At 42.5% G+C, this 16,296-nt stretch overlaps 1 protein-coding gene across 3 annotated transcripts in view; it reads right to left on the reverse strand.

Moving 5' to 3' along the window:
• Positions 1–6,619: 6,619 nt before the first annotated feature.
• The window catches only part of NOTCH3 (notch receptor 3), a 71,185-nt gene continuing 61,508 nt past the window's right edge, over positions 6,620–16,296 (reverse strand). For 2 of the 3 annotated variants that reach the window (XM_058170448.1, XM_058170450.1), the window contains 11 exons: positions 15,826–15,938; positions 14,838–15,379; positions 14,171–14,491; positions 13,233–13,381; positions 12,896–13,112; positions 12,021–12,159; positions 11,617–11,779; positions 11,017–11,321; positions 10,538–10,685; positions 9,641–9,738; positions 6,620–9,189 (listed from right to left, as the gene is read on the reverse strand). In XM_058170448.1, the coding sequence (XP_058026431.1) occupies positions 7,942–9,189; positions 9,641–9,738; positions 10,538–10,685; positions 11,017–11,321; positions 11,617–11,779; positions 12,021–12,159; positions 12,896–13,112; positions 13,233–13,381; positions 14,171–14,491; positions 14,838–15,379; positions 15,826–15,938 (3,443 nt within the window). In that variant the 3' untranslated portion in view covers positions 6,620–7,941. The remainder of the gene's footprint in view (positions 9,190–9,640; positions 9,739–10,537; positions 10,686–11,016; positions 11,322–11,616; positions 11,780–12,020; positions 12,160–12,895; positions 13,113–13,232; positions 13,382–14,170; positions 14,492–14,837; positions 15,380–15,825; positions 15,939–16,296) is intronic. The other variant, XM_058170449.1, reaches the window with a different exon arrangement.

Consider the following 16,296-nt stretch of genomic DNA (forward strand, 5'->3'; position numbering starts at 1 on the left):
AAAAGGAAGAAACTGAGTTTGGAGCAGGTTTTCATTGAACCTCTCCTATATAGAGGTTTGTAGAATAAGTTTTTTAAATGTGGTTTTAGTGTGTATTTATATGTCTTTTACTTGCCTGTGAACCGCCCTGAGTCCCTCGGGAGATAGGGTGGTATATAAATGTGATTAATAATAATAATAATAATAATAATAATAATAATAATAATAATAATATATTAGAGCCACAGGTAAGTGAAGGAGACAAGAAAAATATTTTTTCTCTTTCTCCTTCTGTTACCATGACAAGTATTTATATATATTTTTAAAAAGAAAGATCATACTGGAATGTCACAAATTACCTACTCTGCCATTTTTATTTACTATAATAATTTGGGATTTGGTTACAACCCTATGGCTACAATGAAGTTTTTTTTCCCTTTGCTTCTTGGAACAATTTTGGACCAAGGTAAAGTTTTTCTCAAGACAAGCTTACCTTCTGGTAACTTTATTGGCACACGTGTCTTGTTTCTTAGCAAAGCTATGGAAATGATTTGACTGTCTGGCTTTTTCCACCCCCAACTCTTTATCCTAGTTTGCAGCCCTAGGATTCCCTGGTTGTCCCCCATCCTAGAATAAATCCAGTACAATCCAGGCTTTTCAAGGTGAGCCAAGCTATAAACCATCTAGAACATTTTCACACTGCTAATTTGGAAAATCAGCCAGTCATTTTTGGGATGATATATCACTAATGAATTACAACCCAGAAGGCTGGCATATGTTAGTCTTGAGCCCTATTTATTTTAAGCTTCCCTAACTTTTGGAAGGAAGGTATAGGTGGAGCTACAAAGAACTCATGCCCAGCTGCAGAAAGATTTCCTGAGCAGGGATGAGGTGTGGTGGACAACAGTTGCATTTTTGTTTTGTGAGCTCATGAGAGATTCTAAAGAAGTATGCTTAAAATGAAGCTACTAGGCAACTCTCCTGAGTTTTTACTTAGGGCACACTTGCCAACTCGTGCAACTTGACTCCACCCTGGCACATAGAGGCACATATCCTGTTCAGGCTTCAGGCCATACAGGTCTTGACAGGCCTTAAAAATGGTACTTCTCCCATCCCTGAAGTGCACCCTGGCACACCCTTGGCTTATTTCCCAAGGTCTGTCAACCCCCAAGGTGTTAGAGGCTCCCACCCGCTTCTCTCCCCAATAGACTGTTTCTCAGAAGGCTGTTTCTGCTGGCTACTGTTGTGCACTAGAGTGCTACCGCAGGGTTATGATCTTCTAGATTCCTGGTCCCATCCTGAGATAACCTAAAATGAAAAATTCCATGTGGCAGCACAAGTCTGAATTGCCACAGCAGTGCTGCTCAACTCATTCTAGAACAAATGTGCATTGCTGTATGTGTTCATGGAGTTTTTATAGTTCTACAGAGTGTTTCGGTCAAATCCTGCGTCATTCTGCGTGAGTCACACTTTTCTCAAAGGCACTAGAGACAGAGATTCTTCCTCTCAATTATGGTATGTCCAGTTTTCAGAAGATGCGAGCTCTAGCCCTGCTTTAGGCATGAGCCCATCTGGGCAATCTTGTATCAGCCATTCTCCCTTAGTACTAGAAATAAAGCAATGGCTTTATTTTGAAAGTGAAACCACTTTCAAAAATCTTGCCAAGAAAACTGCAGGGTCTAGTCCAGAATTGCCTGAAGGCACACAGGCACACATTTAGCATAGGACCAGTAGTGAGACTGCAAGTGTGTTTATATATTTAATTTTGCTTACAGCTTCCCACAGATTAAAACAGATTAATCTAGGGATTAAAATCCCTAGATTAAAACATCCTAAACTCCCTTTATTTCCTTCAATAAGCCATTTCTCAGACCTGAATTGGATTTAGGTTGCCTTATAAATTGCCTCGCCACTATTAACAGAAACAAGGGAGGTTGAATCTCTGGGAAGTTAAGACCAAAGGACAGATATCTTCTAGATGAGTTGGTGAGGACCATTAGAATCATTAAAAAATGGCAGCTCTGGCCATTGCCACCATTTTATATACTGTAGCACATCCCTACACTATCACAACTTTCAATATTTAAGTCAGTTTAGATTTTGAGGGAATATCAGTAAATGTTGATTAGCAGTCTTCTCTGAGCCAGCCGCCAATTCCTTGGCCCCGTGTTCATCTGCCCTTGCAGCTTTCATCACAGATGGCTTGCAAACAGGCAAAGAGAACAAAGATGAAGGAAAGGAGTGATAGATAATTGGTGTATTAAAGCTTTTATTTCCAAACTGCAGCACTCCACAGGGGAAGCCATGTTGGAATACTGTAGCAAAAAATTAAAAACATTATTCCAACATGAATCCATTTATTGGAGCATAAGAGTTTGAGGGGCAAATGCATAAAGCAGCTGCCATAAGTGATCTTTAGTAAAAGGTGAATGATTTATACAATTTGAAGAGAAACTACAGTATATAACCTATGGATTAAACCAATAAATTATTGCTACTTTTAACTGCATGATTGGGCAGATTATTTTAATATATTTATGTGCCTCACTTAACAGAAACTAAAAGCCCTTTTCTTTGAATCAGTCTGCATTTAAAATACAGTAGCTATTATTTTATCAATTTTAGGTATCTGATGAAGCCACTTCATCAATTCCCAGATTAGGTCAGAATGCTTTTCTTATTTTTTTCTGGTGGAAAGCTATTCAACATTATTAAAGACAACTACTATTTCTATGTGTAATAGTTGAGTGTAATAAAATCCTATGAAACCCAATTAGTTCAAATAGACTAAACTGGAAGTATATCTATCTCTGCTGCCACATGGTGGCAAGGAAGAGGAAAAAGGAAATTAGAAAAATAAATAGGCCAGGGATGACACCTGCTAAGGCAGTGATGGTTAAACTTTTTTTCCTTGGGTGCCAAAAGCATGTGTGCGCGCACTTTTGCACGTATGTGCATGCCCACACCCATAATGCAATGCTCCTCCTGCACGCCCCACCCCCTGCACATGCGTGCACGACCCCCTGCGTATGCACTCAACCTTCCGCTTCCGCCCTGCATATTTGTGTGTGACACCCCCCCTTTGGCCTCACATCCCAAAACAGCATTGGTGGGGGGGAGAACCTCATCTCCCAAAATGGCTGGAAGCGGGGAAAAAGCCTGACCTCCCAAAACAGGGCTCAGAGGGGGGAAAAAACCTCACCTCCCAAAACAACTGGGAGAGGAGTGGGGAAAGCCTCACCTCCAAAAAAAAAAGGTTGGGGGGGGGGAAAGCCTCGCATCCCAAAACAGCTGGGAGGGGGGGGAAAGCCTCACCTTCCAAAGCAGCGCTGGGAGGGGAAACTCCGGAGATCTGGGGAGGCACAGGCAGAAGAAAGTGAGCGGAAAGGTAGCCCAACCTCATGCACGCTTGTCTCCCGTTTGCAGGGCAGAGACTCGAAAATCAGCTGGCCAGCGGGAAGTGCTGGAGCAAGCGCAGTGGAGCTTAGCTGGGCGACGGCTCGCGTGCCTGCAGAGAGGGCTCCGTGTGCCATGGCACGCGTGCCAAAGGTTTGCCATCACAGTACTAAGGTATTATTAGAGGGTTTAAAGGGAATAGAACAGATTGAAGACCATCTAGTCAAAAAGAAATGCCTATTCTGGTAAATTGTTAAGACAGTTTTGGGAAGCTTTTACACCACCTGTTTCTGGATGCAAGTAATTCAGCTTTTAAAATACAGTCCCAGGAAGAAATGCTTTCAGATTCTTTCATTAGATTGGGAGTGACTGACTAGTCAGCTATTCAAATTACTACTTTTTCAGTATTTCTGAAGTAAGATCTGCCTTTTATTCACAAGAAAGCCTTGCTTTCTTCATGGTTAAGGAAAGCTGCATTTTGGTTTATTTATGGGTGAAGATGTCTATGCTTCTTTAGAAGTGTTCCAAAGTTGTGGATGTATAAATGTATGGAAAAATAGGTGGGGTGTTATATTTGACCAGAGAAAACATCAAGACTTCACTGGTTCAACAAATTAAGTCCTGAACTATGGCTCCCTGACAAAAATTCCTTCTGTATTGAAAAGCTATGTTAAAAAAAAGAGACCCGGATCAAAGCAGAGCCTTCATTCTGTAATTCAACAGTTGGATAAAAATGTCAAATCCGGTCTAAACATCTGGCTGATTGTACAACCAACCATCATTTTAAAAAATATCCCTTCAGACAAGATTGAAAAGAAAATTGAAGCAACATCAAGGGGAAAATACCCCTAAAAAATAGTGAAAGTGCTTATAGATACCACCCCAAGGCGGTGATCTTCGTCAAAGGTATGGTTCTGGTTGAAGTAAATCTTCTGTATCCAGCGATGTCTCTCAGACTATCCCTCAACATAGCACCAATGGCACATGAGCATGCTCTGAGCTCAAAAGTCTTATTGCCTCACCACTCATCACCTGATCTGCATTCTTGCCGTGGCATACCAAAAAAGGCACACGTGTTGTTTCTTTTTTAACAAGTTGTATTTCTTTTCCAATCAATGATGCACTAATTTTGGCAGACTTTTTGTCAGCAATGAGAGGAAAGCTTTCATCTTAATGCTTTCAGCCAGAGGGATGGCAATTTGGCAACTTATACCTTACTTCCCTTACAAAAATGCGAAAGCCCATTCACTATTTTGTCTGAGGCAAAGGTGGAATTAAAATGCCTCATGTAAAAAATGTAATTCACTGGGAAACACAAAGTAGCAGGTATGTGATCAGTTTCCTACTTGATTCCCTTACTTCATGGGAGGGTGCTGATTACACCAGCTTCTGAGGTACAGCAATTATTGAACATATTTTGTCTGCTAACTTCTTTTTTGTACTTTCTCACACAAGGTTATACCTCCTAAATTAACTGCAGAACGCTGAAAAGTGCCTTGTATTAATCCCAGAGCACACTTTTATTCTTTATATCCCTGTTCAGATAGAACCAATGGTTTTTTAACCATAACCATTGTGGCCCCACTTGGGGCCAAATTCTAAATATAGAGCTGTGGTAAAAGTGAAATTCTGCACATGAGGTTGGGCTACCTTTTTACCAGGGGAAACTTCAATATCCCCATGGAAGTGAATAGACCGTGATAATAGGATGCAAGTCTCCTACACTCCACTGATTTATAACACAAAGCAATGTAGAATATTTATTTGTAAGAGCTAATTGATTTTTCAGTTTCTATTTTGAAATAAATTTTTGAGAATTTCTTCATCTCCAAACCTTCCGGCTTGGTGGACTGGCAGAGACGGGATGGTTTTGCACATGTGCCACTTTCACAAATGCAGCTTTGCACACGCACGCTTACACACTTCTGCAGCCCGTTTCTGAAGGGGCTGTGGCCCAGCACAGGATTGCAGCCTGGAGGTTGGGGATCCCTGCTTTAGAATGGCTGTCTTGTTTACAAATTAATGTGTGCAGAGGAAGAAAATGAGGGAGAAAACATGAAAGCTGGCAGACAATAATTTCAACAAGTACATGGATCATGTTTAAAGGACTGTAGAGATTCTCAGTCATCCATGTCATGGTTGTCCCAAAAGTGCTTTTTCAGGAGGCAACTGGACTTTGTTTTTTGTTTTGAAGACGTTTTGCTTCTCATCCAAGAAGCTTCTTCAGCTCTGGCAGGATACTGGGAAATGTTTAAACGATAAAAGTAGGGCGTTGCAAGAATAAACCGAACCCCCAATGAACGACACTGCTACACTATTTAGGTTGCAAATGAAAAGTGTTCTATTTTGTCTTTTTAACAGTGCAATTACAGGAACGTGCATTGTGCTGCCACTGATTTTCTGCATTAGATGAATATAAGTTTAATCTTTGTAAATTTTAAACAAAAAACTTATTTTGGAAGTATGAAACTTTTCCTTAAAAATAGGCATGTATTGTTCATTTGTAAATTGTATCATATGTGATATACTGAGTCCAAGGAGTCAGACAGTTAAAAATCCAAGTGAATGTTAAAAACATAAATAATAATATTTTATTAGAAATAGTTTGTCTTGTGCCAGCAAATTTGCTTTTCAAATATTCTGTACATCTTTTCTTTTTATGTAAGTTGTGCACTCCTTGATTTCTTGAAGAGATTTTTTTGGTGGAAACTTGACCAATACTATTTGTTTTACTTCTGCACAATATAGTGAGGAAGCCCTGGGTATCCTCCACAGCTGCAATACGGGTGGGGGGGTGGGGAACCAAACATGTCTAACCACACCTCTTCCCCCCCACCCATGGAAGCCTGATGCAAGGCATAATAAATACTATATTTCAGTAACAGAAAATGAATGTAAAAAAAATCTCTGTTTGGAAGGAAAAGTTCAAAACCTTCTAATTTAAATTATGCAGGCTGTCTAAGTGCTTCACTCTTTGCAAACTCCCATAATGGAATATTGACTCAAGAGTTGGCATATTCTTTTTTATGTTTTCGTCCCAATGTTTATGTTTACACTGAACCAGTCAGCTAATAGCCATAGGGGAGTCTTGTAGTGGAAGAATGGTTGTTAGTATTCTGAATTGACTCGGATGGAAAGAAAACAAGGCAATGTTTTTGTTAGTGGAACATTTGTACATTCTTTAATGTATTGTTACACAGTCTAAATAAACAAATGAAAAATAAATGACACAGAGGAAGGGAAGGCAGTTTCCTTATTAGCTATGTTTATTATGCCACGGCTTAAGCCGTTCTGTACAGAAAGCACCCAGCTGCTTTAAAGCTACTTGTTTTACACTGGATTTTTTTAAAAAAAGTTTTAAAATGAGCTAGAAATGTTCCTATGGTGGCCGGGGGGGGGGAGACTGGCAAAGCCGTTCCCCCACTATGCTACATAGCATGGAAAGGGAGAAGGAAGCAGAAAGCAGTGGTCGCCCATAGGAACAAGATCCTGTCTGCCACTGCTCCCACCAGCAATATTTACAGCCAGGAATAACTGGAATGTACAGGGTTCAAGGAGGTAGGGTATACAAAGCAAAATAGATAGCAGACTGCTGGGCCAAAAGTCTTCATGAGAAACAAAAGTATTTTATACTAACTTAGTACCTTTTATGCCAAAGTGACGCCCTCATATCTGTGATTGCCTCAAGATCCTATAGTACCACAGGGGCAAAACATGCGTCATCGATGAAAACGTAAGATTGGTCAAAGGCAGCCTTAGGTAAGATCCAGGGGTGACAAAAGAGGGTCAGATATAAAAATACAGAGTGGCTCAAAACACTCTGGAGACTAGAAAGTCACCAGGACTATTGCTAGCATTAGGAGAAGCAACTCGGGAGGTGGAGGGGGACTGGAAGATGGGGAATGCAGCAGAATTTAAAATGAATAAATTAACCTGGAATGTGATGAAGTGCCGAGTTTGAAGATGGGGCTGTGTGGGGCTTAGTTCCCTGTGTGACAGAGGCAAGATTGTGATTCGATCCTCTGGACGGCAGTGCCAGTGAGCTAATGCTGCGTACCCAGTACACAAATACTGTGAGCAGAGTCCCGTCCCAACATGGTGGGAGGGGAAGTGGCTGCTCAGCCCAAGAGACAAAACCATTCCAAGGAAGAACAAGGGATATAATTCTCTCCCTTCCTTACAGCCCTAGACCTGGAGGAAGAAGAATGGCACGCAACAGGATCTGATATCGAATACATTGTAAAAAAACAAAAAAGCTTAGAGTTAAATGCAAGGTTTATACAAAAAGATCTCTTGTAAAAAAAAAAAAAGTTCCCCAAAACCTAGTCGATGAGACAACATGAGAGGGGAAGAAAGGGCCGGCCTGAGTTCCATGGCAGTGTGGAAATGATGAGGCCATCCTTTCTTCTCCTCAATCAGGCATTTTTTTAAAAAAACTTTTTACACTTTAGTTTTTTCTTATAAAAACACAATTATGGGGAAATGAGAACCCCAAGGCTGGCACAGGCCCCAATGGGGGCCACAGAGGGACCTAGGCCTCTGGGATGTGTTTCACAAACAAGTGCCTCATGCGAACACCTGCATTTTAGCGGAGGGCTCTGCCGAAGGAAGCTGGGTGTGGCTTGGCCCTAATACAGTTGGGCTGGGTGTGGATTCAGACCAGTCAGACAAGGAATGTGGCGAGGGACTACTCCATTGCTCCGGGGACTCTGGTGAAGGAGTCAGGTACGGGTGCTCACTGGGAGGGTGAAGGAAGTGCTTGGGTGTTGCGTCCTGCCCCTGCGTATAACTGTGCTGCGATGGTGGGGTTGGATAATCCTCTACCCCTGCTGCCTTCAGGTATGGTGGGGGCCCTCCGCGTGGTGGTGCCACCTGACCCTGGCCCTCTTGGGGTGAGACAGGTTGGTTACTGCGCACAGCAGCTGGTGGCGGAGGCATTGGCTGGGGAGCTTCCTTGGCCTGGGCTGGAGCTGGGTTGGGCAAGCCCTGAGAGCTAAGCCCCATGGCCATGTGGTTAGGCAAAAGCAATCCTGGTGGGAAAGCTTGGCCAGATTGGTGCAGGTTGGGATGGGAAGCAGCAGGGTGGACTACCCCTATGATGGGTTGGCACTGAGAAGTGGGAATACGGGCACGCCACTCAAAAGGCATGGCCACAGGGCTCACCATGCCTAGACTGAGCCCCATGCGGCCAGGTGGCACAGAGAGGCGGTTCATGGAAAGCAGAGTGCCATCCCCTAGGTCGCTAAGGCGTGCTAAGCTGACAGCAAAGGGTGGGTCCATCATGCCGTGGACCATGGGGGTAGAGGGCACCGACAACGAGGTATTGGCGGTGTGAAAGACCCCAGGTGAGGCAGGGTTAGGCACATAGGGAGAGTCCAATGAGTCGACTGGAGACAGGGTGACAGAGCTCTCCAGGAGGGAGCCTTGACACTCCAAATTGAGCTTCTTGGCACGCGCCTTGGCCTCTTTGCTCTCCCGTGCCAGACTGGCACTGCTTCCTGCTGTCACATTCTTTGTGCTAGGCCGACGGCTCTTCTTGCCCTGTGGGGTGGGCTTCAGGCTAGGTAAGAAGCTATTGGGAGGGCACATGAGTGGGGAGAGAGAGTGACCAGCAGGCAGGATTCCCTGTGGGCTGCGCACAGTGTTGTAGTCATCCAAAAGTTGAACAATATCGTGGTGCAAGCGCTCCTGAGCCACATCACGTGGCAGTCGATCCATATGGTCAGTGATCTCACGGTTGGCAAAGTGATCCAGTAGAATTTTGGCTGCCTCATAACTGCCTTCCCGAGCTGCTAGAAACAGTGGTGTTTCCTCCTGTTGCAGAGAAGGCAAATTCATGATTACATTCAACAAACTGTTTGACATTCTCAGAGTACCAGAATTCCCTGCTAAATATGGCCAACAGTCCCTGAAGGCATTGGCAAAATGGCTGATTTAAATTAATAGCAGTGAGTGACTGTACAAATCACTCTCTCCTCATATCCATTCGAGACAGCTCATTCTAAAGGAAATCACTAGGTCAAGATATTTTCAAGTGTATCATTTAGGATGCAACAAGTATAAACTAAAATTATTTATTTTTCAGCCCAAAATGGAAGAGAGAGAACAGGGGTGGGGGAGGGGTGGACATCAATCCACCTGGTACCAAAGCCTGAGCCCTGCTTTCTCATTAGAAAAGATGGGAGTTAACCTTTTCCTGTTAGCTTTGGTGACTGTTATGACAAAGGCATAATGAGATTTTTAAAAAGGCAACTGGAGAACTCACCTTACTGTCCTGCATGTCCTTGTTGGCCCCATTCTTTAGCAGAGCAATTGTAGCCTCTACATTATTGACAGCTGCTGCCCAGTGCAGGGCTGATTTTCCTGGTAGAAGTGATATCAAGAGAATAAATATATTTGTCACTTGCTAATGATTCTTAGATTTTTCTAAAAGCCTTCTAATATACCTCTTTTCTTAAATTTGAAGGAATTATCTTTCTTCAATCATGCCAGATTGTCATCTTCCATATTGCCCATCAACACTTATTTTTTTTATAAATTAAGAGACACTGTGCTTTTGTGCTCTTAATAAGAGCTAATATGAGGATAACAGAAAAATCTTCCAGTAAATCAGCTGATCTGAAGCCAAGAAAATTATTAAGTAAAAACTTGAACTATGGATTATTTGCTGCAGAGGAAAAATTAATAAATTTATTTATAAAATACTGGAAGGATTCATCTACTGGCAGAATCTAGTGTTCATAATGTTTTTCGGTTTACCCCTATGTATCAAGCCCTCTCCCTAATTAATAACTAAAAGTCATCCTCATAACCAAAATCTTTTAATCTTTATCACATATTCTAGTTTCCCCCTCTCTCAGTCGTCTGCATAGCTTCTGCAGCAGTACATTTCATCAACATGTGCTTTATTAAAAAAAAAAGGCTAAGGAAAAGAATGGCAGCCAGGTTAGAAAGTAAGTGTCTGAGAAAAAAATATATACATTGAATTATGAGCATCTTTACTAAATCAATCTGGGCAATCTTGTAAATGAGTTACGAAGCGGTTACCTAAGAATCTAAGTGGAATGTAGTAGAAATCAATAGAATATAGTCAAATTAAGAAACTTGTCCAAAACCTAGCCAAGCTGAGACCAAGCCAACTCATTTTGCAAATTATACATACCCAATTCATCCACGGCATTGACATCAGCATGACATGCGATCAATTCTTCCACCATGCCTTCAACAGCTAACCTTGCTGCCAGGATCAGTGCAGTTGAACCATCTCCCATTCGAGCATCTAAATCTGTAGACCGATTCCGGATCAGGATCTAACAAGAGTGTTAGGCGGAAGAAGACCAAACTGTCATTCAATGTAGTAAAGCAATACTGTCTACATTACAATATTTAAGTCAGCTGCTATTCAGTTATTAGGAAAGCTAGGGATGACTTTTTGGAGTATCTTGGAGGTTAACAGATCGATGGCACATGCACTACATTGCAACAGTCGCAGATGAATTCACATTAAAACAAAAGAGATACAGTGCTTTTGTGCTCTTAATACCAGCTAATATGAGGATAACAGAAAAACTGTATTTCTAGAAGTAGAAAGGCTCCATTGGTTCATTCATAGAGTGAATATATCTTCAGGACAAGGCTCACCTGGAAGACTCCTTGGGCATCAGCAGTCACTGCAGCATGAAGTGGGGTACGTCCTGTGTTATCTTGAGCATTGGTATCGGCACCAGCATCAAGCAAGCGTTTGGCAGCATCAGCCCGGGCATACCTAGCAGCCAAATGTAGCGCAGTCTCCCCTGTGCGGTCTGTTTGGGCACTCAAGTTAGCCCCCTGGCAGATGAGGTCTGAGATAATGTTGGCAGAGGAGTCATCTGCTTCCTCTTCCTCAGCCAGATCAGTCTCCATGCCACCACCGCAAAAGGAGGCCAACATAAGTGGGGTAAACCCATCTGTGTGGACAACGCAATAAAAGATGACTTTAACAGAGTTTGTTCTTTATTGAACTATTGTAATAATCATTTATGAAATCTGTATGCCAATAATCTCTCAATGACTCACAACACTCATACAAAGAAATTACAATAAAATCAATAAAATGTTGTTGTTTTTAAAAAAAGTACAATATATGCTACAATTAAGAAAAGGACATGAAGAGAGAAATCCTTGACCGATCAAATGTTGTCTATAAAGATTCCACCAGAGGGCATGTATACAGTGTCCATCTAACAAGCTGTTTTGTGTTACCTGGCCCACGGACATTGACATCCATGCAGTCAGTGTCAAATTCACCCTGGGGTGGTGTCAGGGCCATAGATGGAGGCATACGAATATCTGCTGCCACCAAGTGGTGCTGTGTCCATTGCCGGCAATCCACTGGGTCTTCACAGTCTAGGGCTGGCTCTTCCACCTGGCGATGAAGAACACAAGCCCAACATTTATCACAGAGTCATACTTCCTCTACAGAGTCTGCATTCTATAGTATGTAGCATATACTGATTACAATGTCCTTTTTGAGAAACACCAAACAAGTTAGGCCACCAGGAGCTTGGCAGAGAACTGTGCGTATAACATTGCCCAGGCTTGAAAACCAGAAAGGGGAAGAAGAGGAGAAAAGGCAATGGAATAGTTCGGAATATGAGCTGGAATACCTTTGCAGCTCCGGTTCTCAAGTCAGCCAAAGTCTCACAATGAGCAGGCAATACCTTAAGACGCTTGGCCTCTGGGCATTCGGCTTCCAGCCAGTCTTCCGAGCTGTCTGGTATCAGGCTCTCCCCTTTGCCAATATTCCTGAAAGAGTAAAATGTATGGAGTGAGATGAGAGGCTAGAGCATAGCAGGCAATGGAATCGTACCTCTGACTATATTCCAAATATCCACCTGCAGGCACACACGTGTGTCCGGCTCCCTTTTTTGCCATATTGTATCCATGATTTTATCCGTTAAATGTTTTTAATCCGCTGTTATTTTTATGGTGGATGATTTTAATGTTTTTAATGTTGTAAGCCACCCAGAGTCATTGGATATGAGATGGGCAGCCAATGCATTTAATTAATTAATTGAAAAAGGGCTAGCATCAAAGTAAAATCGAAGAAAGCTGGCTATCCTTTTCAGCAGAGGCAACATACTACAGCTATGGCTACAAACAATTCATACAATGGCCACAAGTCGTAAGAGTATTCTATGCAGGCACATACACTGGTAGGAGGATGGAATTCTTCTCCATTAGCCCACTGGGTTTCTAGGCTTATTGCAGGAAAACACCAATGCACCAAGACAAATTCTTTGTGTGTCCAATCACACTTGGCCAATAAAAATTCTATTCTATAAAAATCTCTTCCTTAATAGTTTACATAGCAGGAAGGGGACAGCAGGTTTTGTCACATTAAATCTGTCACTTAGCAAGACATTAACATGATTTGTCAGCAAATGCCCCTGAAGCTTTTTTTTTTCCTTTTCTTTAACAAGCCTCTGAAACAAAGATTTGAGATTCCTTGATAGCTCTTGAATGAATAAGGGCCTCTTACTTCATGCCCAGGGCATCCTGACCCACAGGCTCACGCCGGTTTTTGTTGCTACTCTCTTTCTTCAGACTGAAACCTTCAGGAAACCAGAGAGTGCTATGTTCTCTTTTACGCCGGGCCACCAGCACACCCAGTACCAGGATCACGAGGAGAATGAGGGCTGCTACCACCACCAAGGGCAATAACTTGAATGGGTCGGTGCCGACTGTATCTCTTGTACCTGAAGAAGCAATAGATCCGTGTTATGAACTTGGCTGCAAAGAGAACAGCCAAGCAATGTTGCTTTCCTGAAGTGCCTTTTCCATACCCCTGGAAGAGGGAAAAAAACAACAACCCTAACCTTTCACGGCTTTGAGTGGATATGGAAACTCTAGACGCTCTACTGCCGACAGGGCAGCCAGGTAATCAGCAGCACTTTCTGCATCAGGGAAGCATTTGTTTGAAGCTTGGTAGCAAAGACGATTGTCAATCTCAAGGGTGACCTCAGACCTAGAGAAAGCGGCAAGGGTTAGCAAGGTCTCCTTTGGCATCCCGGAGAATTCCAGGGAAAGGCAAAAGTCCAGTTACCTCTTGCGTTTTGTTTTACTCTCTAGTCAGCCTTAAATCCGCAGAATAGGCTGACTTCACACATTTGGATTTAGTGCAGCCATGCCCCAATGTGCACTGTGGATGAACTCGCTTCTAAGTTATATTAATCGTTTTAAAAATTCAAACATATCCCAAGTTTTACAAAAGGCATGCCATACCATTTTATAACAGCGGATTTATCCCATTTGTTCAACTCTTTATGCTATTGTCTGTTTAATTATCATCAACCGGCTTCTGGGAATCTAGCACTCTCTTTAAGAAGTTTGCTTTAATGTAGTGGTTTTTTTTTAAATGAAGCAGAGATATTAACCATCAGATTTTATAGGACAAGCAGAGACAATTGGATAAAGGTGGTTCTACAATAAGTAGGCCCCAAAGCATGTAGGGTTTCATATACTTGCTTGTTCTCTTGTAATCCCTTCCTCTCCAGTCTCTCCCCTCTGCAAGGAGGTAGGGAGAACAAGCCAGGCATATTGACTATAATGGCGATCACATGACTGAGAAACACTGTGATGGTCACAAATGAGGGTACTGGTTCTAAAGTTATTTTTTCAGCACTGTAGTAATTTTGAACGTCATTGACCAAGGCAGCTGATAAGCTTGGGGGACCTGTAGTTCATAATAAAATAAGCTTACTTATCTTACTCTCAAAATTCTTTTTTTTTCTCTACCCACCTACATAAAACTCACCCAATTATTTCTTGGCCCAGTTCCCTACGTAGTCGTCGTCCGGTTCCATAATAAGGTTTGATCATGTAGTTGCCATTTTCATCCATACGGAATCTCAGGGAGGTCCTTAAAATGGCACTCAGCTTCTGCAGGAAGATGGTGCTGGTGCGGAGCAGTTCATCAGGGTGAAGCAGCACGGTGATGATTAGAACACCCTCTGCCAAGTGTTCAGGCACTTCCCGGGCACAATCCAGCCCATCCCAGCCGCACTCTTCGTTATTACAGCCTTGGTCACAATTCCCATCAGCAAAGTGATCTGAGCAGTATTTCTCATAAATAGGGCTGTAAAAAAAGGGGGGAAGATGGAAATGTAAAACAAATCCTATCGTAACACAAAATTTATCCTTTGTTGACAAAGAACCATAAAGGAGTTGCAGGGAGTAGCTTTCCATATGCACCACAAATCAACCAACTGAGTCATCAGGATTACATATATTGAGACAGCTCATCCTCCCCCAAAATGAAGATATCTAGAATGAGGAGGGGGAAAATAAAACATCCGTGTTCTGAACAAAATCTCACTGTCTCATTCAGTTAATCTAGCAGAAGAATCCATACACTTAGTTCTAACAAGCACCGGGGAAATATGACCTACAGGTTCCCCTTCAAAGACGTAGGCAGAACTCACTTGCAGGTGCGCTCACGATTCTTGCAGTCAAAATTATCATAAAGACACTCAACGGTGTTGCAGAGTTCATCACACTGGCTATTGTTGAAATACTGCCAGCACTGAGGGCTCTCACACTGCTTCCAAGGATTATCCACCAAAAGAGAACAGTCACCTCCATCCCAGCGACAAGCTGGGCTATTGCACATCTTGTCACAATAGGAGTCCCCTGCCTTTGCAGCACACTCTTCCAATGGACAATGGAGCTCAGGGTGCAGTGATGGCCGTGCGGTGCGTGCTGTTTGACAGCGAACACCTGTGTAGTCGCCAGGACAAAGGCACTGAAAATAAGGGGAATTGGCAATCTCATGGCAGACACCCCCATTGTGGCAAGGTTGATTCACACAACTGCTATTGGCACGGAGGCGACAATCAGGTCCAGTCCATCCAGGAAGGCAGTAACAGTGGGCACCCAGAGGTGAAGCCCGGCAGCTGCCACCATTGAAACAGAAGAATTCTCGGCAAGAGAACACACTGCGCTCACAATTGATGCCCGAGTAGCTCTGAAAAAGAACCATAAGAAGACGTAATGAAGAAAGTCAGACAAACAAAATATTCATCAACATAATATTTTTGGTAGAGTGTGTCCTTTCTCGCAACTGTCACTCTGGTAAGAAAGTTCTTTCCCACCCGAAGTTTAAGGTTTAAGAATCATATTCATATACCTATAATGCTATATATTTCTCTTGCAAAAATCATAGCCAGAGTTGGAACTGCTATAGTTTCACACAATTATGCAATTGAACTGTTTTCTAATACTTCCCAAACAGAAATAGCATTCTGACCCATGATAAAATGTGAAGTTTCTTCACTTGTAGCACAGCTTCAGTGTATCCAGCTTACATTCCTCCCTATTTCACTCTTCCTTGCCCTGCTTAACTCCTTATAATATTTATACTCAGGCAATGTACTATGGTGTCATATATATAGCCTTACTCTAGGTACTCACCCGAGGGCAATGGCAGGTATATCCGAGAGGCAAGTTTACTGCCAGTTTACATTGCCCACCATTTTGGCAAGGCTGCGATTCACATGCATTCACAATGTTTTTGCAGTGGCGGCCTAAAAGGGGGCAAAAAATGTTATTCTGCCAATCATACCGCAAACTTTTCAGGAGAACACCATCACCCTATTAAATGTGACACATATTTTAGTACCAGCTTCTGTACCTGATTCTCCTTTCACATAAATGCCTACTGAGCTCTATCAACATTTAACTAGCAACTGAGTATATTCTTTCCCAATTAGGCATAAATTACAAAAATATTCAACCAGTCAGGCACAGCCACTTTTCTCTTATTAATCACAAAATTTTCCAAACTCCCTCTCCCTGCCTCCCTCCCTCTCTCTCTGTGTATACATGTGTTGTTGTTGAACCACAGCTCCCAAGATTTCTAAGAAACCTAACCAATTCTAGGGA

Source organism: Ahaetulla prasina, chromosome 2 (assembly GCF_028640845.1).
Source record: "Ahaetulla prasina isolate Xishuangbanna chromosome 2, ASM2864084v1, whole genome shotgun sequence".
NCBI lineage: Eukaryota > Metazoa > Chordata > Lepidosauria > Squamata > Colubridae > Ahaetulla > Ahaetulla prasina.